Source organism: Geotrypetes seraphini, chromosome 13 (assembly GCF_902459505.1).
Source record: "Geotrypetes seraphini chromosome 13, aGeoSer1.1, whole genome shotgun sequence".
Taxonomy (NCBI): domain Eukaryota; kingdom Metazoa; phylum Chordata; class Amphibia; order Gymnophiona; family Dermophiidae; genus Geotrypetes; species Geotrypetes seraphini.
In genome coordinates, this window is record NC_047096.1 from 2,746,495 (window position 1) to 2,772,842 (window position 26,348).

The 26,348-nt window shown below is 45.5% G+C and overlaps 1 protein-coding gene across 5 annotated transcripts in view; it reads left to right on the plus strand.

Moving 5' to 3' along the window:
* NFASC (neurofascin) overlaps nt 1-26,348 on the plus strand; it is a 168,969-nt gene that overhangs the window by 70,313 nt on the left and 72,308 nt on the right. For 3 of the 5 annotated variants that reach the window (XM_033917585.1, XM_033917586.1, XM_033917587.1), the window contains exons 3-10: nt 3,903-4,008; nt 10,784-10,980; nt 11,556-11,678; nt 11,781-11,951; nt 14,846-14,896; nt 20,108-20,219; nt 23,033-23,217; nt 24,603-24,734. In XM_033917585.1, the coding sequence (XP_033773476.1) occupies nt 3,903-4,008; nt 10,784-10,980; nt 11,556-11,678; nt 11,781-11,951; nt 14,846-14,896; nt 20,108-20,219; nt 23,033-23,217; nt 24,603-24,734 (1,077 nt within the window). The remainder of the gene's footprint in view (nt 1-3,902; nt 4,009-10,783; nt 10,981-11,555; nt 11,679-11,780; nt 11,952-14,845; nt 14,897-20,107; nt 20,220-23,032; nt 23,218-24,602; nt 24,735-26,348) is intronic. The other 2 variants (XM_033917590.1, XM_033917591.1) reach the window with 1 other exon arrangement.

Sequence of the window (26,348 nt, forward strand, 5' to 3'; positions counted from 1 at the left end):
ATTGGTTTATAGGGTGTTCTAAGTGATGTAAGTGGGTAATGTCTGCCGGGCACTTCTGTGCTACTGGCGGTATTGAATCCTGGTGTACTCGTGAAAATTTTTTTTTGCTAAACGAATTCCCACCTACTGATTCAACACCCTATAACACTTTAGGGCGAATTAGCATAATAAGTTAAGGTGGCCCACTATCCCTTAGGTGTTTGAAGTGAAAAAGAGCAGGTCTCTACTTGGAGTTTCCAGACTTTTTTTGACCCCTCTTATTTAGAGTAAGGCTCGTATAAATTTGAAAGTGCCAGTTTATCTCTGCAAATGAAATTGACATTTTCCCTCTTAATGATCAGGTTTTGTAAACAAGTATCACCTTCATTCCAAACCACCTGGTTTTAGCAGCAACTCTTCTCTTGCCAATGTTGGTCCACCTACAAGCAAGGAGCAATCTCTACCGGATTCGTATTCCCACAACCAGTAAAAGCGCTCTGTTCCCTCAGGGCCCTGGCACGGCCTTGCTGCTCTTTTCACTTCAGAAGCATGACTTCTGTCTCCCGAGTCTCATTTTAGGAGTCTCATGCTGTCACTGGAGCTGGCAGGATGGCATATCTGCTAGGTTGTTCATCTCTGAATGCTTCTCAGCACTTCCAATCCTGCACGCTCCATTTCGGGAGGATGCATTAGTTCTCATACACTGGACCCCGATATTCAACTGACTTAGCCGGCCAGGAACGACTCCTGACTGGCTAAGTCCAGTTTGATTGGCTATCCGTCGTATTCAGTAAGAGACAGCCAGCTATCTCTCACTGAATATCGGGCTCACTGACTGGCTATGTTGCTCGATTTTCATCGCCTAGCCAGCTAAGGCATGCAGCCATATTGACCCGACTAAAAAGCAGGCCTGTCTTTGGCCGATAGCTTTAGCCAACCAGCTGATGAAAATCAGTTAAGTGCGAGCCGCTGAATTTTGACCTGGATAGTCAATGCCCCTGACCCCAGCATTGAATATCCGCAGTCACCACCAGGCTGCCTCCCGTAGTTTCAGCATCAGACCCCGGATATCTGTCTGCTTTTCATTTCTGCATTTTTCTTGCTCTGGATCTCTCAAAAGTGCAGCCATGGCTGGGGAGAGGGGGTATGGGGTGATAGGGAAGGGAGTGTACACTTTATATGCGTACTCGCACACTGAGCTGGGGAGGGTACTAGCAGTGGGGCTCATCTCTGCATATTTTGAGCCTTGGCAGCGCAGGGGTCATAGCTGCCGTCCTGCAGGCTGTGGTCAGCCAGAGGGCTTTGAGAAGACAGATGAAAGGTATGTGGTGCTTCTTTAGTGCAGTGGTTCATTGGTGGTATGGAGAACTCGAAAGGCAGCCGGTAGGTCCAATGGGGGGTAGTGCTGAGGATAGGCACTGGGAGAAAAAGCTGAGGTGTTAGCATTAACCGTAACCTTCAGGCCCTCGAGCAGTCTTCAAATCCACTTGTTTTTGAATCTGCTTTCAACTCCTAACTCTCACTCCTGCTGTCAGATACCTTGACCCGTTGTATCTTTTCCTCTTCCAGAATCGCCCCAACCCTGAGATGTCCTATCTTTGTCTGTCCAAATTAGATTGCACGCTCTTCTGAGTAGGGACTGTCTATTGTACGTGAAATATACGGCACTGCTTAGGCCTTTCAGCACTCTAGAAATGATAAATAGTAGTGGTTGTAGTGGTGGTCGGTGTCCAGCCCCCCCCCCCTCCCACTGTGCATCGCTTGTCACTCTGGACAGAGTTGTAGAGCTGTGCACTGTTGGGAAGTGGGATCCTTCGATGGTAGGATGACTGCTAGTGCAAGATTTCAGATCACCCCCTTTTCTGGTTGCTGGTTGACTGGGGTTCACACCCAAACTCTCATCACATTTCCTTGCCTCTTCCATCTGGGATATCGGTGTTTTCTTTGCCACGTCCACTTTTCGCTTATGGCTGGCGCTAGAGATATGCTCAGTGACTTTTGACAGGGCCAAGCTTTTGGTGGACTTGGCGGCCTTTTTCTTCATTCTTCCTGGCGTAGATGTTGACACCCTTACCCACCATGATCAGGATCAACAGGTGCTTCCAATTTGCATTCTCCATCAGAAGTCATCTTGGCCACTGTTTGCATGGCCTTGCCAGCAAGGTTGGCTTTTGGTGGAACCCTGAAAGGGCCCTCCAGAAAGATGGCTGGCAGTTGGCAGGTCGGGTACAAGTGGATCGATTTTTCACTCAATCAAAAATTACAAAGACTAGGGGACACTCGATGAAGTTACAGGGAATACTTTTAAAACCAATAAGAGGAAATATTTTTTCACTCGGAGAATAGTTAAGCTCTGGAACGCGTTGCCAGAGGTTGTGGTAAGAGCAGATAATGTAGCTGGTTTTAAGAAAGGTTTGGACAAATTCCTGGAGGAAAATTCCATAGTCTGTTATTGAGAAAGACATGGGGGAAGCCACTGCTTACTCTGGATTGGTAGCATGGAATGTTGCTACTCTTTGGGTTTTGGCCAGGTACTAGTGACCTGGATTGGCCACCGTGAGAACGGGTACTGGGCTTGATGGACCATTGGTCTGACCCAGTGAGGCTATTCTTATGTTCTTATAGACTCGGAACTCTTCAGGCTCAATGCTTTGTCACTCACAAGATGGCCACCCTCCAACCAATCCAAGATCAAAAGCAGCTGCTGGGGAAAAACCTGTCCCAGGTGCTCATGGCCTATGCATGAAATATCTGCCATGCTGCAGATGTGGAATCAGCGGTCATAAGCGCACATTGGGAGCAGCAAATGGGGGCTCTCAGTAGAATCAAAAATGGGAGTGGGTTAAGAAGTCGTGGGGAATTTGCAGAGGTGGATGATCAGGAAACAGCAGGAAATCTTCCTCCTGGAAAACCAGGCATAATAAACCACAGCAGGAAAAGAAGCTGATGAGAACATAGGTTGTGCAGGGATGCCGCATACTTCGGGTGGGAAGCTGGCATGAGTTCTTTAAACTAAGAGATAGGTGGTGCCCTTGCCATCTGCCGAAAACTTTCAGCTTTTTCTGCATCTGACTGCCCGGGATGGCTCAGTGATGACAAGGCCACAGTGACAAGCTGGATCACGGCTCACCCGTTCCACAAGCCCAGGCAGTGTAAAAGACTGGTTGGGGATGCAAGAGGCTTAAACCCTGACAGCAGGATGCCCTTTGCCACAGAGGGAGCAATCTTCTTGTCTCCTAGTGGCCATACTATTTGAGGGTCATGGGTTGGGGCACATTCACGGCACCAAGTTAATGGTTGGGAGGGGGTAATATATTTTGCCTCTTAACCCAACTGCTGGCGTTACAATGTGCCCATCCTTTTCTTGAGGCACAAATGTTCTTCCTTTAGTCTTTCAGGATTTCTCCTACACACGAATCAGGATGACATCGTCCTGTCTGCACAGAAACCGCTGCACCTCATGTATACTGGCTGAGAGGTGCAGAGGGGGTATATATGTTGGGGGATGGGGTGTGCTGGGGGGTATTTAAATGATTAATCTTTTTTCTTTTTTTCCTCTTTCATTTTGCTCACGTTGGAACTAACAGCAAACATTCAAAATGACTGTAAGTTTTACTGAAGTTTTCGTTGTGCAAATTATAGAGCTCTGACCCCGCATGCAGAACCACAGCGCCCTCCTCAGGCAGACTGATTTCAGTGCCCCATGAGAGGGCTTTAGGTGTAATGAATCCACAGTGCATGCAGCGTGTTGTTCTTCTCATGTTTCCCTCGACAATCATCTGCTGGAAGTGATCCCAGCCCAAGCTGTTCTGTGGGTGCCAGCTGTAGGGGCAGTTGGTTGCTGCAGGGAAAGCTGACAGGGTGTGAGGAACATGATTCCGTGCTTTCTGTGTGCTCACTCTTTTCCTTTCTCTGTTCCACAGTGAATCAGCCTCCAACCATTACCAAGCAGTCAGCGAAAAACCATATCGTAGACCCCAGAGACAATATTTTAATTGAATGCGAGGCAAAAGGGTTTCCTTTTCCCACGTAAGTAGTTAATCCCTCCAGCCCCACTCTGTTCCCCACTCTCAAAATGTATACATGCCAGAATTTAGCCTGTCGGCCAGTGATCTTAAAGGTGCTGACTGTGTCTGATTTCAAGAAAGCCTGGGATAGGCACGTGGGATCTCTTAGAGAGAGGAAGAGATAATGGTTACTGCGGATTGGCCATTTGGCCTTTCTCTGCCATTATGTTTCTATGATCATAAAGCTCTATGACCTCACAATGCAGGGGTAAAGAGCCTTAGCCTATAGGAAGAGGAGATGCAAATGTTAAGAGCCTTAGCCAATAGGGAGAGGAGGAGATAGTGGATGTGCGGATGGGCCATTTGGCTTTTATCTGCCCTCATGTTTCTATAACCATAAAGCTCTATGACCTCACAATGCAGGTATAAAGAGCTTTAGCCTATAGGAAGAGGAGATGCAAATGTTAAGAGCCTTAGCCAATAGGGAGAAGAGGAGATAGTGGATGCTGTGGATGGGCCATTTGGCCTTTATAATAATAATAATAATAATAATTTTATTCTTATATACCGCCATACCCGGAGAGTTCTAGGCGGTTTACATCAGTTACAGTAGTATCTGCGTTAACACGCAGATTTACAAACAGTTTGAACAATTTTCAACAATTTATCAGCAATACACAATTTATCAGATAGAAACAAATGTTAAAGCGGGGTTTACAGCATTTTATCATGTAAAGATAATTTATCCGATATAAATAGTTTATCGGATATAAGCAGTGTTAATCGAACTTAACAGAGGATGACTGGCGGAGGGGAGCTAGGGGAGAGGGGAGCAATTAAGGGGAGGAGAAGAGCGGGGGTGGGTGGGGGGGCGTGTAGTAATGTAAGCGGGGGGGGGGGGGTTGTTAGGGGTCTTGTTTGCCGAATAGGTAGGTTTTGAGTGATTTTCTGAAGCCTAGGTAAGTGGGGGCCTCGAGTATCATTTGTGCAAGCCATGGGTTGAGCTTTGCTGCTTGGAAGGCGAAGGTTTTGTCTAGGAATCTTTTAAGGTGGCAGAGTTTTAGAGACGGGAAGGCGAACAACTGAATTCTACGGGATTTCTTGTTTGTGTTGTAGAGGCTAAAGTGAGAATTGATGTAACTTGGTGCTGAACCATTTATCGATTTGTAGCAGAAGCATGCGAATTTAAAGAGGACTCTAGATTCAAATGGCAGCCAGTGAAGTTGGTGGTAGAAGGGGGTGATGTGTTCCCATTTCTTAAGGCCGAAGATGAGACGCACTGCGGTATTTTGGATTATTTTTAGTCTCATGGTGGTTTTCTTTGTGGCGTTGAGGTATATGATGTTGCAGTAGTCAAGGATGCTGAGGATGGAGGATTGTACAAGTAGGCGAAAAGAGGTGTCGTCAAAGTATTTTTTTATGGTGCGGAGTTTCCACAGTACGGAGAAGCTTTTCCTGACCATGAGATCGGTGTGGTTTTCTAAGGATAGATTTTTGTCCAGAGTGACTCCCAGTATCTTTAGCGTGGGCTCGAGGGGGAAAGTTTGTCCTTTTAGTTGAATTGAAGTGTCCTTGATTTTGTCCTTGGGGGTGGCTAGGAAGAATTTTGATTTGTCGGGATTGAGTTTCAGTCTAAAAGATAACATCCAGAGTTCGATCTGGTTGAGAATGTTTGTAATGTAGTTGAGTCGTTCTTGTGAGAAATTGGTTAGTGGGATGGCTATTGTGATGTCGTCTGCATAAATGAAAGATTTGAGTTTGAGGTTGTGTAGAAGGTTCCCTAGGGAGGCCAGGTAGATATTGAACAGGGTGGGTGACAGGGGGGAGCCCTGGGGGACCCCGCAGGTATTGTCCCAACTATATGAGAACAAGTTGTTCTTGAGCACTGTGTAGGATCTATTTCTTAGGAACCCCTGGAACCAGTTGAGGACCTGGTCGGAGATGCCGATGTGGGCCAGGCATTCAAGGAGAATGGAGTGGTCGACCAGGTCGAAGGCACTGCTCAGATCAAGTTGTATAATCAGGGCGCTTGAGCCCTGGCTAAAGAGGGTGTGGAGGTGGTCGAGAAGGGAGGCTATGATGGTTTCAGTGCTATGGTCTGCGCGGAAACCTGATTGATTGTCGCTTAGGATGTTGAATTTTTCAAGATATGCAACGAGTTCCGCCTTTACCATCCCTTCTGCTATTTTGGTAAATAGGGGGATGCTAGCAATTGGTCTATAATTAGCAGGGGAGTTTGATGGTTCTTTCGCATTTTTTATAATTGGGGTGATCATAATATGACCATGCTCTAACGGGAAGTTTCCTGTGGATAAAAGTGAATTGACCCAGATCATCATGTTTGCTTTGAAGTGGGGCGGGGCGGCTTTCATGATGTTTGGTGGGCATGTGTCCAGTTTGCAGAAGGAGTGTGTGTATTTGTTGTAGTAGGTATTAAATGTATGCCAGTCGATTGTTGCGAATTGTTTCCAACTTAGGTCTGTTCTAGTTCCTGTGTCTGGGTTCGATATGTCCGGGTCCAGGAGAATGGGGAACAACTCGAGTGGGTTGGGCCTGGTAGGTAGTGTTAATCTTAATTTTTGAATCTTGGTGTTGAAGAAGTCTGCAAGGGTGTTGGCGGTTAAAGTGGATTCTTCTTGTGTGTTTGTGAAGGTCTCGATGTTATATAGGTCATTAACCAATTTGAAGAGGTTACTACTGTTGGTTTTTATGTTACCAATTTTGTGGGAGTAGAAGTTTTTTCTTTTTTCGTTAATGAGGTTTTTGTAATTTTTTAGTTTTAGTCTCCAGGCCAGTCTATGTTCTAGGGTACCAGATTTTTGCCATACTCTTTCTGCTTTTCTGAGGTCCTTCTTTAATAGCAGCAGTTCTGAGTCGAACCAGCCCTCTTTGTTTGAGGTTCTTATTCTGCGTGTTTTAATGGGGGCGATCTCGTTTAATATGTTGGTACTATCCTTGATCCAGGAGCTCATGAGCTGGTCCGTTTCTTCTGTTGGGTTGGTGTTGATTTCAAAACGGGACCAAAATTCAATTGGGTCAATCTTTCCTCTGGTAGTGTGGGATATGGTAGTTCTGGTTTTGCTGTTTTGGGGGGGTTTATGTTGGCATCCTATGGTGAAGGTACATAGACGGTGGTCAGACCAAAGCGAGTCTGACCAGTTGCCTTGTTTCCAGTAGAAAGTGGGGTTGGTCTGATCCTTAGATGAGAGAGTCACCAGGTCTAACTGATGACCTCTTTGGTGGGTTTTGATGGGGGGGTGTTTGTCATAGCCTAGTTGGGTGAGGAGTGACCAAAAATCTAAGATTTCTGGTTGATCGGGTTGCTCGAGGTGGATGTTAATGTCCCCGCATAGGAGGTTGTAGGGACTTGTTAGAGAATTGGTTAGTAGGGTTTCTGCGAAGTCCTCTTTGGAAGTGGTCCATTTTTTTGGAGGGATGTAGAATAAAGTGATGGTTAGTGAGGAGGGCAGTGATTTTGATGTTAGGGAGATGGTTAGAATTTCTGAGTTGGGCGAAGATGTTGTGTTGAGAGTGGTGCAGTTTAGTTGGTCTCGGAAGATTATTGCAAGACCACCTCCTCTTCCCCATGTTCTGGCTAGTGAGAGAATTTTGTATCCTGGGGGTAGGCATTCTTTAATGATGATGTCTTTGTCTGATAGCAACCAGGTTTCCGTAAGGAGGACGAAGTCGGGGTTAGTTTCAATCAGCCAATCTTTGATCAATGTCGCTTTATTCCTCATTGATCTGATATTTAGGTAGAATCCAAGTAGTATTTGGTGGTTGGTGTGATCGAATGGGGAGTAGTGGGAGTGGGTCAGTTTTTTTAGAGTTCGTGGTTTTTTTGAGTGGGGCTTGGTTCGTTTGTGTGGGGGAGGGGGGATGGTGGAAGGATTGGTATGTGGATGGTCTTGTGAGGTGAGGAGGGTGTGTGTTGGGGTTTTGGGGTTTGCTGGTCGGTGTGTTGTGAAGTGGATGGGGATGGGGGATGCGTTAGAGTTGTCTGCGTTGCAGAGCCTATTGAGGAACAGGTAGAGTAGGAGTAGTGCAGCGCATTGGTGCGTGCTTGGCCAGGCCATTGTGAAGGGCTCGTCCTATCAGAGTGGGTGGAATTTGGGCGTTTGCGGGGGGGCGTTGAGGGGCGATGGTTGGGTGGAGGGTGTCGCAGTGTGCGTTTGGAGTGTTATTTCTTTTGGCTTGTCTCTTGGCTAGTAGGGGGTAATACTAAGAGGTGGGAAGAGGTTGGGGGATGTGGGTTACGTAGTTCGAGACCAGTGTGGGAAGACCAGTACAGTACAATACATTAGAATCTCAAGTTGTATCATACAGTGCAGTGTAGTGTCGTACCAAAATAATCCAGTGCAATACAGGACAGTATCGAGACAATGCAGTACAATTAACGAGTTAAAAATAATCCAGTGCAATACAGGACAGTATCGAAACAATGCAGTACAATTAACGAATTAAAAACTGACACAGTATCTAGGTATCTAGGTAGTAAGGGGGGGAAATGAGTTAAATTATTCCTATCCTTCGTATATTGAATATGAGGGTATGTTGGCTGCTGTTTTTGAGGATATGTTGGCAGCTGTTGTGTGGTGTAAGAGTACTGGGTGCTGTGTGGTATGACTGTATGCAAAGGTCTAGCAAAGAAATGCGGCAGCGTAATTAGGCAGCAGTTATACTTATCCGGTTGGACTATCAGGTCTGGCTCCGTGAGGGCTTGGCGACTAGAGAGTTCGGCCCTGTTGGGGTTGGCCCATGGTATGGAAGTCTCTTGTTGATTGATCCGGCTGTGTCTCTGTCCAGCTGCAGTGCCTATGCCTGTAGAAGGGATCTGTGGTTGGCACTGAGTTATCCGCGGTCTGGACTGTGTTTTCAGAGGTCTTGGCTGGGGTTGAATGGATTTGGATGATGGGGGTTCCGCGGACACCTGTGCAGTTGCCTCGCGCAGGTGCTTCGCAAAGGCGCGAGCTATACAATGTTTCTATAATCAGAATGTTCTATGACCTCACAATGCAGGTATAAAGAGCCTTAGCCTATAGGAAGAGGAGATGCAAATGTTAAGAGCCTTAGCCAATAGGGAGAGGGGGAGATAGTAGATGCTGCGGATGAGCCATTGGGCCTTTATCTGCTATCGGGTTTCTCTCTTTCTATGAGAGTCGTGGGCAGAAATTGAAATGATGCTCAGTGCTCTGCTTATTCTGGGCATCAGCATTGAACATTCGGGTCTTGGCTGGCAGCTGTAAGTTGTCAAGTGCTGACCCACATGTAGGCAGTGCCTGGATGGCTGCCAGATAAAGTTAGCGGAGCCTTTTTGCTATCCTAAGCTTGACTGGGCATTAGATTGGCTTGTGGTCTACAAATCATTAAGTGGGTAAATCCTAGCTCTCAAACTATCCCAGCATTAACCAGGTAAAGCTGTGACATCTTAGGGTTTCCAGATATCCGGGAAAACCTGGACATGTCCTCTGTTTAGAGGACTGTCCAGGTTTCTGGACAGACTTTCCAAAACCTGACAGTTAGTCCGGGTTTTGGAAAGCCCTGAGCTCCAGCCACATCTGGAGGGCCTTCAACAAGCGTGCGTGGATGACACGGTCTGGAGGTCAGGAAAAAAAGAGATGAGGCTTTTTGGGGGCAGGGCTGGAGGCAGAATGGGGCGGGGTCTGTGACGGAACAAGGCGGGACTGGGAGTGAAACGGGGCACAGCCATGCGTCCGAGCTTGTCCGTTGTTAAGTATGGTAACCCTATGGCATCTCCTCAAAATTTCAATAGCACATATTGAATTAAGTTCCACTGAAAATCCCCGGATCACCCAACCAACACAATTGAAGTGGGAAGGAGCGTTTCCTGCATGATTTAAGCATTTTTAAATATTGGCTCCAATACGTTTTAACAAAGGGCTTGAGGCACTGCATTGACATTGGACTTTGAGTAACTGAGGTTCTAAAGGGGATGGAGTTGGTTCAGAGGGTCGTTGCGCATTGGTCAGTGGTCTTCATCATAAAACAATTTTATGTGGTTAACATGGCTGGATAAGAACTGAATATTAGCACTTAACCACCAGCTTCTGGCTGTCCCTGGAACGCTGCCAAAATAGCCTGGTTTCAGATCGGTCCTGCTGAAAATTAGTGCTTAGTCCCAAACAGGCTATTTAACCAGCCAGGAGCTATTAATGGCTTGAATATTGACCCTTGAATTAGGAATTTAGAGGCACTCAGCCCCTCTGTACTGGGACAAATCCCTTAACTGGTAATTATTTAAACCTTTCATGGTGCAGAGAAATGAGACATCGTGTTGTCAGAAGTCGTCAAGAAAGAGGGATGTTGGAATTCCCATGAAAATCTCTTAGGTTGGACTTAGGAGGCTGTAGGGTAGGTTTGTATCATGTGGGACATTGGGAGCACTGTGGAGCCTTGTCTCATAGGCTGGTTGCACACTAGAGAATGACATAGGGACAAATTTTTCCCCTTCCCAGTGGGAACTCATTTTCCCGTCCTGTCCCTGCCCCATTCCTACAAGCTCCGTCCTCATCTGCACAAGCCTCAAACACTTTAAAATCATAAGTGTTCGAGGCTTGTGCGGTTAAGGCAGAGCTTACAGGAATGGTGGAGGACATCGACAAAACTCATGGGGACAGGGACAAATTTGTCCCCGTGTCATTCTCTATTGCATACCTCAATCTCTTCTGGTGATGATGATTTCATGCTCTGAATGTGTAAATAAACAATAATGGAAGAAGCTGTGTAAGAGTTTGTTGGCTTTGAGCCTTTTGCCGACCTTGAGCTGTGCTCCACAGATTCACCTGGACGCGTAACGGGAAGTTCTTTAATATTGCGAAGGATACTCGAGTATCGATGGCCCGCAGGTCTGGGACACTGAACATTGATTTCCGCAGTGGGGGGAGACGAGAGGACTATGAGGGGGAATACCAGTGCTTCGTCCGCAATGAGTTTGGAACGGCCCTCTCCAACAAAATCCTCCTCCAGGTCTCACGTGAGTAATCATCTGCAGGTCAGTGTTTCTGGAGAGGAAGAACCATAAGAGGCCAGGGCTGGATGAGGGTAGTGGCGGGCAAACGGGACAGGCCACATGGTCTTTATTTGCATTATTTTCTATTTCTGGTGTGAGGGGGGAGGAGATGGAGCCATTCAATGTTTAATTTGGGAAACAAAGTAGTCAACTGGGACTTTGACACCCGAAGCCAGCTTTTGCAATCGTACACCGACAAATCCGCTCCAATAAATGCACCCCGACAGTTGCACGAATGGACAAGTGTGCGCATGACAATTGTGGCCCATGAAGGATATCTGGAAGGCCCTGATTTGCTCAGACTCCTCAGGCCCCGTCCCTTGGGAGGAGTCTGAGCAAATCAGGGCCTTCCAGATATCCACTAAAAGGGTTCCCATAATCATGATTAAGCCTAACCCTAACCCTCGATAGGAAGTGAATGTTTTAAGTGTAGTGGGGGAGGGTAATTTGTTCACTGTTAAGGGGTTTCTCTTGATTCTCACTCAGATGCTCCTCTAATCACGACATGTCACAATTTCTTTTCTTGTGCTGTAATGTAGGGTCTTCCTTATGGCCCAAGGAGACCCTGGACCCTGTTGTGGTAGAGGAAGGATCTTCTCTGGTTCTGCAGTGTAACCCTCCTCCGGGACTGCCTCCACCAGTCATCTTCTGGATGAGTAGCGGTAAGTTGCAGGAAGCTCGGGGAAGGCTGGGCTTGTGGGGTGGTGTCTCAGTGGCTCTTTGTCGCCTCCCTGGCTGATCCAGATTTCTGTGCACTTTTTCAGCCATTGAGCCCATCCACCAGGATAAACGGGTGTCACAGGGTCTCAATGGCGATCTCTACTTCTCCAATGTCATGCTGCCTGACTCCCGGACAGACTACAGCTGTAACGCACGCTTCCACTTCACACACACCATTCAGCAGAAGGTCCCCTTCAACCTGAAGGTCCTGTCAAGTAAGTTTGTCTCTTGATGTTTTGGTCCAATACTGCTCCTAATTTGAGATGCGCCTCCCAGAACCCATTTCACACCTGCGCAGACTTCTGCTAGTGTATCACTGGTCTTTGCTGGACCAGTAGCGGGTGGGCCATCCTACCCAGAGATCTGTGTTTTCCAGGACCCGATACCAGAACTCTGCTCTGCCTGGCAGTGTGCTTTGTTCTGCTTTATTAAGTGTGGCTCTTCTTTTGTGGCGCTGCTGGCTGTGCAAGTGTATCTGATCCACTTTTCAGGTAGCAATTCATGAGCTCCATTAGCTGCTCTGTTCCACTTTGTCTTAAGTCCATCGTGTGAACTGTGGCAGGAGCACCTTGACCTTCCCTTCCCTTCCCTTTGCTTTTGGCTCCTGCTCTTCACACTGGGACATCTGTCAAGCTTTGCAGCAGGATGAGAAGGTGCGTCTGGGAGCGGGGATTATGTCAAATACAGCTTGTGGCTCATTAGGAAACTTAGACTGTGTCTGAAATGCACTGAGGTTAGACCAGAGCAATTCCAAGCAGGAGTAGAGGATGGTGGGGTTGGAGGGGAGATGCCTGGACCCTCTCTGAAGCATTGTGTCTGTGGTTAGTTAAAAATTGCCCTAAGCTGTACCTTGCAGAGTAAGCCTTGGTGGGAGATAGTGAAGAGTGCAGGAGGGCTCTTTTAAGGGACGACCCTTCCCTACTTCTTTACTGGGGCTCTGAGAAGGACTCTCTCAGCTTCACAACCCTCTCTTGGCCCCTGGTGCAGGCAGGACTCTCTAAGTGGCTCTCTTAAAACATGGATTAAAGCAGAAGTTTAGTTGTCTAAAAGGAGTCATCAGGGACCTGACACGTACCCATAACCTGTCAGTGCTAATCAGCCATTTACGTAGGAGGAGCACCGAGATTACACACAAACACACACACATACTTACAAACATGCACCCACACGCAAATACATGTGCACATGCATGCACATAGACACTGATATGCATGCACACATATACATGCAAGCACACATACGTGTACACACACACACTCTCTCCTTCACACAGGTGTCTTTATGCAGTGCACTCAAATCCCAGGACCAGAGGGATCACTAAGGGACCCCCCAGCAGCCAGTCTAACACCAGGCCACATATGTGTAAAAACGACTTAATCAAATTATCCTGTGTCCATTTTCTCCATCTCTTTCTCTGTTTTATTTTTCTGCCTTCTCTCCCTCCACCTCTCTTGTTCCGTCCTTTGGGCTCTCTCTCCCCTCTTCTCGCTGTCCCGTCTGTTTCATCCTCTTTTCCTCTGTACATCTCCACCCCTTCAGGCCCAGATTATACATAACCCAGTGCCCCCATCCCGGTGCTGGAGTCTAGTCGCATGTTGGATCTGCTACAGCAGCAGTAACATATTGCAAGAGTTTAAGTGGGGGAGGGGGGCTTTGGAGCCAGCAAGCGGTCTTGTTCGCTATGGAATCCCTGCTCCCTGCTATTTATGGGGTTCCTTCAGGATGGGGCTTGGAGTTGCACATGGTTTAGTAAAGCGCATTTGAAAGGGGGGGGGGTCAGTTATTCCACACAGTGTGATTTATGATCAGTAGCGTAGTAATGGGGGAGGGTCCACCTTGGGCGCCGTCTTGGTGAGGGCACCGGCCTCTGTCCTTTCCGCCCCAATCCTTCCATCGTACCTCTTTAATTTTCATGGCACGAGCAGTATCAAGAACTTGCTGCCCACGTCAGTGTTGGCTCTGTCTGATGTCACCTAGGAAGTGACATTATAGGGAGAGTCAACACGACGCGGGCAACAAGTTCGTGATGCTGCTTGTGCCAGGAGAATTAAAGAGGCACGAGGGAAGGAAAGGAGGGGGGTGCCACAGGGGTGGGGGTGCCACTCACCCTCACTATGCCACGTTTATGATTATGAATGCATTTCTTATAATCCGTCTAGAATATTAAAGATAGAGTAGAGAATAAATATTGAAATAAATAAATTTTGAATTATGTTACTGCTGATATAGCAGAAGAAGGAAGGGAAATGACAAAGCAAAAATCTGTGCACAGTCAATCCAAAGAAACAAAACAGCAGAGAAATGGACCACTGAAAGACCAGTCGTGGAATGATCATTAATCTAAACAAGAGCTGTGTTTCGGTCGTAAGGCTGCATCAGGAGTCGAATAACTTCTACAAAGCAAATTCTGCGATTTAGCAGAAGCCGGTACAACCGAAGACTTCTGTGTCATCTTCTGTGTGCTGGATGTGAACATCTCAGAATTTGCTTTGTAGAAGTTATTCGACTCCCGATGCAGCCTTACGACCGAAACACAGCTCTTGTTTAGATTAAAAGACGTGATCGTTTCACGACTGGTCCGTTTCTGGCCTTCTCTGCTGTTTTGTTTCTTTAGAACAGAATTTTTCAACTCGGACCTAGAGTCTCCCCTTGCCAGTCAGGTTTTCAAGACATCCACGATGCATATGCATGAAAGAAATTTGCATATAATGGAGGCAGTGTATGCAAATCAAGTTTATGCAAATTCAACGTGGATAGCCTGAAAACCTGACTGGCAAAGGAAGGGAGCCATATTTCCTCCCCCCCCCATACACACACTATTTTTTTGAGGGGGAGCACCCTGCCCAATGCCTGTAGGCATCCCTGCTCGTTCCTCATCTTTATTTTGATCATTCCTCTCTCTCTCTCTCTCCGTCCCTTTACATATCTGACAACTGGCGCTTACGGTCATGATGAAGAAGGAACTGTGGTGTTTTTAAATCCTGTTTTTGCCTCCGACGCGCTCCTAGGGACTGTCTGCATTGTCAATGGTTTTGAAGCTGTTCTTTGCTCCCCCCCTTCTCTCAGGTCTTGGCTTGCTTCGCTGTTCATCTTTTTTTGTTTATTGCAGAGAACCCCCGTAATGAGTCCTTCTTTCTGAATCACACTGACATGTATAGTGGTGAGTTGCCGGTGTGGCACCTGCAGGTTTTCCTGCCATAACCTAACCCCACTCACCCTTGCGCTAACCACCACTGCTGGGGAAGGCAGCTGCAGAGTTCATCGGTGGCATCAGGGACCACAGCAGCGGCTGCACGGCCACAGCGCACGCTCTCTTGCCTAGGTGTGCTCCACATTGCGTTCACCTGTGTTGCTGCTTGTGCAACACAACAGCGCTGGCTGTGCCGTGTTCTGCTTTGTGCGCATCTCATGCCCTGGGGATGAAGGTTTGCATTTCTCTCTCTTTTTTTGTTTTTTTTTATTTATCAAGGTCTTTTATTGATAACAAATGCAGCATGATTATTACAATACTGGGATCAAGCAATCATGAGCTCTCTCATATGACCACAGAGATCCAAGACATGTAGCAAACTTCTAACATAGCAATTGGTCTTAAAAAACTAATTCTGAGCTCCTAAAACTCCAGGGCATGGCAGCTCAGTATACTGTACAAGGAACAGGACCTGTCTCCTTTCTTCTCCCCATTCCTGCTCTTTTCTCGTAAACTTCCCTTTTCCTTTTCACTGGGGTTTCTCTTTCCTAACGAAGTGCACACTTTAGCTTAGCTTTTGCATTAATTGTGTGTGTCCTTTATATAAAAGTGAGTTTCCTGGGTGGATATTAATGCACTGCGCCTTTAAATCCACGCTAACGAAGCGATGAGCAATTCTGTGCAAGGCAAGAGAGCTGAGCACAGTGCCGGAGCTTGAACTGTGATGCCTTACTCAGTGTTAGAAAAATGCTATAGTTTGTGGTTTAGCTTATATATTTGGATAAAACTCTGTTCCTCATCTTTGTGAGGCAGCATTACAGAAGGCCTTAGAGGTAGGCAGCGAGTCCGATAGGGAAGCAGATCCAGCAGGCGTCTCCTGCGTACCCTGTAATGGAAGTGTAAGATAGGCTGGTCACAACCTGGCTACGTCCTGGGACCTACCCACAGCCTAAAAAATCCCCCACCTCCTGTGAGAAATGAGAAAAATCATGCCCCTAAAGGCCTGAACAACAAATTAACCCTTTACCAAACACTGCTTCTCTCTCTTCACCTCCACTGAGAAAACCCTGAATGGAAGGCAGAAACCGAGAAGATAGGCACTTGCCTTGCTTTGCTCTGCAGGCCTGACCTGGAAAATCAACAAGCATTGATACCAGTGCAGAACCATTTACTACCTACAAATGAGAGGACATTTTCTCCAGCTGGAGTGTTATGAAGTTTCAGATGAGATCCATCTCTGTGGCTAGATAATTTCATGCTCGTCTTCTACTCTAATCTAATCTAATCTAAGGCTTGGCTTTATATACCGAGACATCAGTCCAAGAAAGCTTGACTTGGTTTGCAATAATTAACTTAACAAATAAAAACCATAAAGAATAAGACTAAGTTTCGGAAGATTAATTTTCAAAGTGTTTAGCAAATAGAATGGTTTTTAAAGATTTACGAAAAAGTTGGAGTGAACCGGAACTCCTTAAAAGGAGTGGAAGATCATTCCAAAGTTGAGAGAGCTTAAAAATCAGAGATTGAGTTTAAATCTTGACTCCTTTTATCCTTTTCTTGGAAGGAAGAGATAATTTAAATTGTTGATTACCTCTTGCAAAGGAAAATCTGTAAACGTTCCAAGATAAAGGAAGGAGAGGAGTAAAGATACCATGTAGGATTTTAAAAACAACAACCCTAAAATAAACCAGGAGCCAATGGAGCCACGGAGTTGCGTGATCAAATTTGCGTTTCCCAAAGATCAATTTCGCAGCAGTATTTTGAATCAGTTGCAGTCTATGAAGACAAGTTTTTGTGATACTGAGGTAGATGACATTGCAATAATCGAGACGAGATATAATGGACTGAACTAATATGGAAAAATGTCGATGATGAAAGAGACGTCAAGTTTCAAGTTTATTAGGGGACTTGATCAATCGCTTAATCAAATATTCTAAGCGATGTACACTTTAAAATTTACAATTATTAAATATAAAAAAATAAAACAAACAATACAGTACATACAATTACTTAAAAAAATGGGTAAGAACTCTAGATTTTAACATTGATAAACATGGGAAAGGAGGGGTGAACTACAATTCATAAAGTAAAGAAGAAACATTGAGGGAAAACACAAAGGGAAATAGTTAACATAGGGCTCATATAGGAAAACATGATACTGAAACTAAAACTATGTTAAAAAAGCATCTTTAAAAAGGAAGGTTTTAAGTTCAGTTTTAAATTTTCCAAGCTCTTTTTCCTCTCGTAAACGCAGGTTAAAGAAGCATTTTTTGACCACAGAGTTGATTTGAGCGCACTCTGTCTCCAGGTCCTTCTCCGCATCTGGAGTGTTTGTTCCTTGCCAGGCTGCCCGAGTCGGGCGACGGGTTGGAGATATTTTTAGTAGGCCTTGTGTTGAGTAGCCCACACTAAATGCCGAGCCACCCATTCTTTTCCTAAGGAGAGACATGAACGCGTCAAATACAAGGAGACACTGCTAGAGATGTAATATTTGTGGAAAGTGGAAGCAATAGGAGACAACCACTTTTTTTGATTATTTTTGCATAATTGTTTAACTAACTTTACTGTTTTTAAAACACAAAAGGACCCCTTTACTAAACGTTAGCACAGCAATTCATATTTAGCTGATGCTAACGTTTAATAAATATAATATACCCCCAAATTAACAATGTGCAGCTCATATATAAGATTTTTCTTTTTTTTTTTCAGCTTCTAAAAATATATTGCCCCTGAAAATGCAGAGAAAAAGCCAATAAACATATATAGGAAAAAGAAACAAGAAAATCACAACAGCTACAGAGGACAGAGCAACAAAATCCAATCCAATCCTTAGGTTTATATATCGAATCATCTCCAAGTTTACATAATTAGTGTAAAGGAAAAGGAACGTTAGAGACGAAAAAGGGAGTCCAAATTAATTGGCCCACCTCGATACTAAGTAAACGGTTCAATTTTTGCAATCATCTAGAGACTGTTGGAAAAGATAAGTTTTCAGGGATCTCATGAGGAAGTTCTTTCCAGATAGTCACAAAAAATCGAGAGATATATTCCATAGATTTAACACTCTTAACTGAGAACCCAGTTGTCCTATATCCAGGTACCAAAAAAACTATCATCACATAACCCCAAACCCCTCAAAACCCCAAACCTACTGCAGGCAAAAAAAAACCAAAACATAGATCACAATGTCTTATCAAGCAGAAATGTTTCCAAATGACTGGGATCCTCAAAATATAGCCGTTCCGTTGGTGGATAACAGTACATTTACAGGGAAACTTCAGCTGAAGGAAGGATATGCTCCAACATCAAGAAAGAGCAGAATTCTACACCCACAAAATAAGGCCTCCTAGATTTGCACAATATAGTTATGACATTTCAAACTATAAATGCCTAACATTTATTGCAAATATATCCAGTGCTAGAGATCGACCTTCAAGCTGAAGGCTACCTATCGGAACCACAGCTGAAATTAGGAAGTAGAATTGTACAGGGATGGGATTTGAGATCTAGTCAAAGTGGTTTTCATGTTATACAGGTCCTTGTTTTGTACCTGGGGCAGAGGAGGGCTACGTGACTTGGGAATTGAAGCCAGTCCCCTTGGTTCTCAGGGAGGCTAACCCTCCACTCCAGTGATACAGCAGGGAAAATGCAGTTCAGTGTAAAGCACACTGGGTGAATCTCTTAAGCGCAGTTAATAAATGTTAGCCTTTGTTATCTAAAGTCAGAAAGATTTCCTGAAACCAGAATCATATTGATAAAAAGAAGGAATCCTTTCTTTTCTGAGTTCTCGCATTTCTGCAAAATTTACTGCTTTTCCATTTCAGGTCATGGGGTGAAACTTGAACAAAAAATGTTGGTTTCCTGAATTTTCCATTTCATCTCGAGGCACTGCAGGGTTCAGCTTCAGGCCCAGCCCTCGGTGATCAGGGTTACTGAAGGAGATTTGGGGTGGGGGGCTGCCAGACAAAGAGAGAGGAAAACGCAAGTGTATTTGGTCTCTGATGAAGCAATTCTATAAACTTAGACCCAACCTGTAAGCGCCCAGTGTCTCCGTAAATGTTCGCAATTCTCGCATATACAAGTGAGCCCTTTCACACGCTTGTGTCACTGTGCCCCCCTAAGTGCCATTCTGCAAATACGCAGCTACTTTGCATAGCGTGTATGAGCAAGTGGCATGCACCCATGGGCCGGGCTCCAGAATACGATAAGTTACTTGTGCTGTTGAGCTCCTAAATGTTAGATGCAGCAGTACTGGGTTACACCAACGTCCCTTTGTTCCCTGGTGGAATCGGCTCCTGCTTCCCACCCTCGGGGCTGTTGATAGAATTGCTCCTCAGTTAGTGGCTTATTAACAAATTACCAAACTAACACTGACTGGTCTTGCTTCCCGCTGGCTCCTCCTAGCTGAATTTCGCTCTCTGCTTTTGTTAGCGCTGGGTTGTTCTGAACTGGGGGACCCTCCTCTTCCTCTGTGGGATGTACAGAGGAGCATTGAAGCGCCCGTGAGCTCTATAGCAGGGTAATGTGATTGGACTTGAAGCGTCCCTGCCACTTCCCTCCTTCCTGAGCCTTTGGGATGAAAGTGAGTAACTGGACGAAGTATGTCTTCACTGAAAGGACGGCAGTCTCCTAACAGAGGTGCAGGAAAAGAGGGAAGTATCTGCTTTTAAGCAAACATGGAATAAGCCCAGAGGATCTCCAAAGGATAGCGGAGCAGGCAACATAGATGGACCTTCATCTGCTCCTCTCGTTTGCATGCCAAGTCCATTCCCTTTAATGCTCTTTAATGTCCTTCTTTGATCACATCACAGGGACTAAACTCAGGAGCGCTGCAAACGCATCTATCTCTTAGGGGCTCCCATGGTCTCTGGATTAGAGAATGACACAGGGACAAATTTGTCCCCATCCCTGCAGGAACTCAATTTCCCCATCCCTGCGAGTTTTGTCTCTGTCCCTGCCCCATTCCTGTAAGCTCTGCCTTAATTGCACAAGCCTCGAACACTTAGGATTTGAAAGTGTTTGAGGCTTGTGCAGATGAGGACGGAGCTTGCAGGGATGGGGCAGGAAAAGAACTCATGGGGACGGAGAAAAATTTGTCCCCGTGTCATTCTCTACTCTGGATGTCTTATTTGTCATTGGAAAAGGAAATTTACAAGCACTTGTATCTTGTTGCATTTCCAGCCCAGGGCATTACGGAGAAGATTCCCAGCTTCATGGTCCCCTCTGGGACCTCCAGCAGAAAGGTGGCTCTGCGAGGAGAAGACCTGCTGATGGAGTGCATCGCCTCGGGAGTGTACGTAGCCTACCTTTCTCTCTTCCTGTGGCGTCTTGAGTTTCAGTTGTCAGGGTGAGCGGTGCCTCCCACCCCCCTCTGCCTCGTACATACCCCCCTTCCCTTTCATCCGTACCTTTTAAACTTCTCTGGTGTGAGCAGCATACCTACATCGGTGTAGGTCTGCCCTTTGACATTGCTTCCTAGGCACGGGTCCCAGAAGTGATGTCAGAGAGAGAGAGCGCCAATGCCGATTCGGGCAGCAACCTTGCACCGGGAAAGTAATAAATGTACGGGGGAAGGCAAGGGGGCACGGCAAGGAGAGGAGGGGAAGGAGAGGGAAGGGGAGGATGGAGAGGGATGGAGGGGGAAGGAAAGGGGCTGGAGAGGGATGGAGGAGGAAGGAGAGAGAAGGGGAGATGGAGGGGGTGGAGAGGGATGAAGGGGGAAGGAGAGAGAAGGAGGGGATGAAGGGGGAAGGAGAGGGATGGAGGGGGAAGGAGAAGGATGGAGGGAGAAGGAGAGTGATGGGGGGATGGAGAGGGAAGGATGAGATGGAGGGGGAAGGAGAGGGGGGTTGGAGAGGTAGAGGGTTGCCACCCCCCTTACTATGCCATTGGTGAGAGATGACTTTTCCTTTCAATGATATTCTACAGGACAATAGTTCACTAACTTGTCCTGCAGAATTGCCAAGGGGGCCCAATCATTGAGAGGAAGGCTTTAAGCTATTTTGCCTGCCCATGCTTCAACTCCACCCAATCCAAACACACCCCTAGACCTGCCCACTCCATCTTCTGACTCCACCCTTGGCAGAAAATTCAAAAGAATCGGCAACAATATGAGGAGAGGAATGGGTAAGGAAGAAAGAAAGAGATGAATGGGTAAATAAAAGAAAAAGTGCTTATTACGGACTTACCTTACATAATCACAAACGGATCCAGTTTTTTAAATTCAGATAAGTTGGACTTTACCTGTGTTGTTCTGCATTGAACTTTCATGATATTTATTGCTACTTGTGATTTTGACACTTTTTTCTTACTATCTACACATTTGAACTTTGAGGATGCGTTGAAAGAGGGAGATGAATGAGTTAATTATTATATAGTACCGTATTCTATTTTTTCACTCTTAAGTTTGTTCAAGCACACTTTCAGCACTTAAGAGACAATATGATGTATCGAGCAAATTCATTGGGCCTTCAATAGCCATCACGAAGCTGTCAGCCTGGGGGATACTGTTTAAGAGCATTACATTACGTTACAGTTCCCCGATACTGAAGTCTCTCAAGTTTCTTCTTCATAGATTTTGCTTATGTAGTTTCCTTTATAGGCTTTTTATTTATAGTCCTTTTTGAGTACAATGGAACCTTGGTTTACGAGCATAATTCGTTCCAGAAGTATGCTCGTAAACCAAATTGCTCGTATACCAAAGCGAGTTTCCCCATAGGAAATAAGGGAAACTCGCTTTGATTCGTTCCACCTCCTCCCCCCCCCGAGGCTACCGGCGCTGCTCCATCCCCTCCCCCTTGAGGCCACCGACGCTGCTCCATTCCCCCCCCCCCCGCGATCCGGCATCCCCCCTGCGAACCAGCATCCTCCCCCCACTCGCGTCGCCCCCCTCCCCCACGATCCTACATCTCCCTTGAGCACCGCAACGACATTGCTTACCCCGATTGAGCACCGGCACCAGCACCAATGCACAGGAGGTGCCGGTGCCCGAAGATCCTCCCTCTTCTGGCCTGGGCTGGGCTGGGTGGTGCGACGGAGATCCAACTTCTTCCCTGTGCTGGGCTGGACTGGGCTTTGAGCATTTGCGCATGCTCAAAGCCTTCTGGTCTCGCTCTCTCCGAGATTCTGAATCTGAGAATCTCGGAAAGAGCGAGACCAGAAGGCTTTGAGCATGTGCAAATGCTCAAAGCCCAGTCCAGCCCAGCACAGGGAAGAGGGAGGATCTCCCTCGCACCGCCCAGCCCAGCCCAGCCCAGGCCAGAAGAGGGAGGATCTTCGGGCACCGGCACCTCCTGTGCATTGGTGCTGGTGCCGGTGCCCAATCGGGGTAAGCGATGTCGTTGCAGTGCTCGGGGGGGATGTAGGATCGTGGGGGGGATGTAGGATCGTGGGGGGGGGGGGTTCGCGAGCAGGGGGGATGCCGGATTGCGGGGGGTGGCGCTCGTAAACCGAATCAAACTCTGTTTCCGAGGCGCTAATTTTGCGAATGTTTTGCTCATCTTGCAAAACACTCGCAAACCGGTGCACTCATAAACCGAGGTTTGACTGTACTTGTGCACTTTTTCTTTTATTTACCCATTCATCTCTTTCTTTCTTCCTTAATTTATGAGTAGAGGTGTCCCCCTCTCCTCATATTGTTGCCGATTCTTTTGAATTTTCTGTTTGACATATGGCAGACTATTTGGTTTTTTCCTCCACCCTTGACAGACATCAGCCACAGCATGCCTGGGACCATAAGAGCTCTGAAATGTTGCGGTTCGTATTGTAAGGCTGGTCCCAGGGCAGCAGGAGATGACATCTTATTAATGCATCTCCTACTGCTGGAATGTTGCTACTACACCACAGACCCTGTATAATACGGCTCAGTATAATGCAGAACTGTTTACAATTTAGTCAAGGAGTGGACTTTTTTTGTTGTTGTTATTAATTATTCTTTGGACTCCCGTATAATGCAAATTCACTTAGAATGTGGTCAGATATGTTGGACCTTAACATCAGCGTTATATGGGGTCTATGGTGTATTTGGGGTTCTGACCACTGTTGGAAACTGGGCTAGATGGACCGTTGGTCTGACCCAATATGGCTATTCTTATGTTCATCCCTCAGGCCGGCACCAGATATAATGTGGTTCAAGAAAGGAGGTGAATTGCCATCTGGCAAGGTCAAGTTTGAAAACTTCAACAAAACGCTTCGCATCACAGACGTGTCAGACGAAGATTCAGGGGACTACTTCTGCATGGCATCCAACAAGATGGGCCTCACCCGCCATCCCATCTCTGTGCTCGTGATGGGTAGGATGGGGAGGGTTTGGTGGAGGGGGGGAGTGGTATCTCTTAAACTCAGGCTCTGGGTTCCTGAGCAGCATAAAGCGCTAGGCCCTGCTCTTAGGTGTTCAGGAATAATGACAATTGCACATATATTACCAGTCCAATATTGTTTATTAAAAATTAACAGAAATTCTCACATCGAAAGGCATATGTGCAATGGAGACCCGTCAGGCGTGAAAATTGCACCTCTCCTTAAGCAATACATGGTCTCATAGAGTCTATACTGGTGCGTTCCTTTATACCTTCACACTGACCAGTATGATATCACTCCTCATCGACCAATCAGCCAACAGAGGCTGTCCTTAGGTTTTTTGAACAAAGAAATTTCTTTTAACATAGTTACCAGCTCAAAGAAAAGTTTTACAATTTATACACAGCAATTTCTGAATATATAACACATTAGAGGAAAAATTTGAATCCAAACCCAGCTCTCTGTCAGGAACTCGTGCTTTGGAGAAATCTGACAGCTTCAAATTTCACTGACACACACAAGAAAAGAAAGACCCAGATCCCCCTTACTGAGAATTTCCTAATATGGGCTTAAAGGAGCCCTGAAACAGCCAACAGGCCTCCTGAAATGTCACAGAGTAGAGAGAATTGCCTAGCTTAAAGGTCAGATAGGTCAAACCGCAGATGCTGCCTCGCATGATTTCTCTAGGTTTAAAATATATAAAAATAATATTTTCAAAACCCATTCTATGTTTAATGTACATTCACTCACATAATCAAAACACTTGCTCATATACATCCTTGGGATCCCAAACATTTATACACAAGCAACACTCATATTTCATTCATATTCAATAATTATTGTTAAAACACATATAAATTATCCAATCATGTGAAACCCTATATCTTCCCTCCAACTGCCACAAGTCAGACTGAGAGGTCTGGCATTAATTAAACCATGAAGTCACTAACCAGACAATAGCATGATGGTCAGAGGGAGATAGACAACATCACTGCCCGGTTAAGTGCTACTAAATACCCTTCCTATCCTGCTGATAGGGGTTGAAGCAGGCAGGAGCCTCTCTTTTCTCTTTAAACCCTTGTGATTATGTCCCCACTTTGAAGGTGACTTATAAGGTCATAAGAATAATTCTGTCCAGTCCTGGCACCTTAAACATTCAAGAAGACATAATCGCATGCCTGAGAATCCCAGTGGTTGGGAATTTAAAAAGTCTAAAGGTTATTCTAAAGGGAAGTCTAAAGGTTATTTTTCCAAATTTCCTCAGCATCAAATGTTATTGGGGCCACCAGAGCCTGATACTGTTGTAATAAGACCATGCCAGGAGCCCACTTTGGCTTGTTAAATTTCATTTGTGGTGCATTCTTGTGTTTTATTTAAGCTGCCCCTTACTGGCTGGATGAACCCAAGAACCTGGTGTTGGCGCCGAGTGAGAGTGGAAGTCTAGTGTGTCGAGCGAACGGTACCCCCAAGCCGATGATCCAGTGGCTGGTGAACGGAGAGCCCATAGAAAGTAAGGAAAGCTGTGCTACCCTGCAAGGCCTTGGGGGGGAGGGAGAGATCATAATTCAAAAGGTAGAGAGAGTTCAGGGCCTCAAAAAAGAAAAAATGAATTTGTAGGCAAGACGGTGAAGGATGTTGAGTGTTGGTGTTTTGGGGTGGGGAGGAGTTTAGATTTGGAGTAGCAGTATGGTTAAAAGTCTTAAGTAGGAATATATTTGGCCCGCCTGTGTTTTGGCCTGATATAGTGCTGCTTAGAACAGGGCTTCGGAGGCTTTGAGTGCCAGCTGTGACATCGCATGCAATGGGAGACTCTCGGAGTGTAATTCTATACTAAACTAAACTAAAACTTAACCTTATATACCGGGTCTTCAACCAAAGGAAGCTCGACGCGGTTAACAATAAATTTTTTTTTTTAGTTCAAGAAAATTTTATTGGTTTTAGAAAGCATAACAATACAAAAACAAAAAGAGAGCTTCCAATGAAGCCCAGGTTAAGCCGGGTGAAGACACCCATCATGTATATGCCATCCAACTCATTTTACATAATTGGAAAGATTTTACAAAATTAGATTTCAATCAATGGTGGAACTCCGTTTGTCTCCACAGTAAATTTGAACGACATATGGCTGAACGCCATAACTCGATAACAACGTTTGACAAAACTTGGTCGATTTTGGCAAATCTCAGCACTTAGACCCTTGACCAACATACAGATCTTTACTTAGTTTTCTGGTTGACATATGTGTTTACTCTGTCCTCTATATCATATTATATTGGCATTTTAATGTCTGCTAACACTATAACATATCTACATGTACTGTTATTAGCATTGAATATATAATACCATTCTCTTTCTCGACATACTTTCTTCATTCCTCTTAGTTATTTGTATATTTCATTTCCTTACGTATTTATGATTTGCATACATTGATGATTGTTATAATGTTTTCTGCTCTTATAATTTCTGCTACTACCACTTCTACTTTGTAATAAATTTTTTAAAAAACCAAAGTAAACTGAAATACAAGAGAGTTAGTTTTTCAAAATGTTTAGCAAAAAAAAAAAAAGTTTTTAGAAGTTTACGGAAGAGTTGGAAGGAACTGGGAATTAGGGAAATTTCATTCCCTAATTGGAGAAATTTAAACGCCAGAGAGCTGCTAAAATTCTTAACTCCTTGAATTCTTTTCCTAGAAGGAAGAGAAAGTTCAAATCGACGAATGCCTCTCGCATATGAAAACCTATAAACATTCCATAGCAGAGGAACAAGAGGAGCAAAGACACCATGTCAAATCTTAAAAACAAGACATAAACACTTAAACTGAATTCTAAAATAAACCGGGAGCCAATGGAGAGAGAAAAGCAAGGAGAATAGGGCTTCGGAGGAACACTAGCCTGATAGGTCAGATGCGCACATAGAATTGAGATAGAACATGGTGTAAATGCTTGCTAAACTATAGGATTCTCTCATTCACCTGAGCCATAGTGCACCATGTCTACGCTCTGCCCCTGTGTCTTCAAAAGACACGCTATCACATTGAGGTCCCACGTTCTAGAATGGAATGTAGATATTTGGTCATTTACGCACACTCTGTGTGCCTCTTTACGAGGGGGTACTGAAAAGTTCT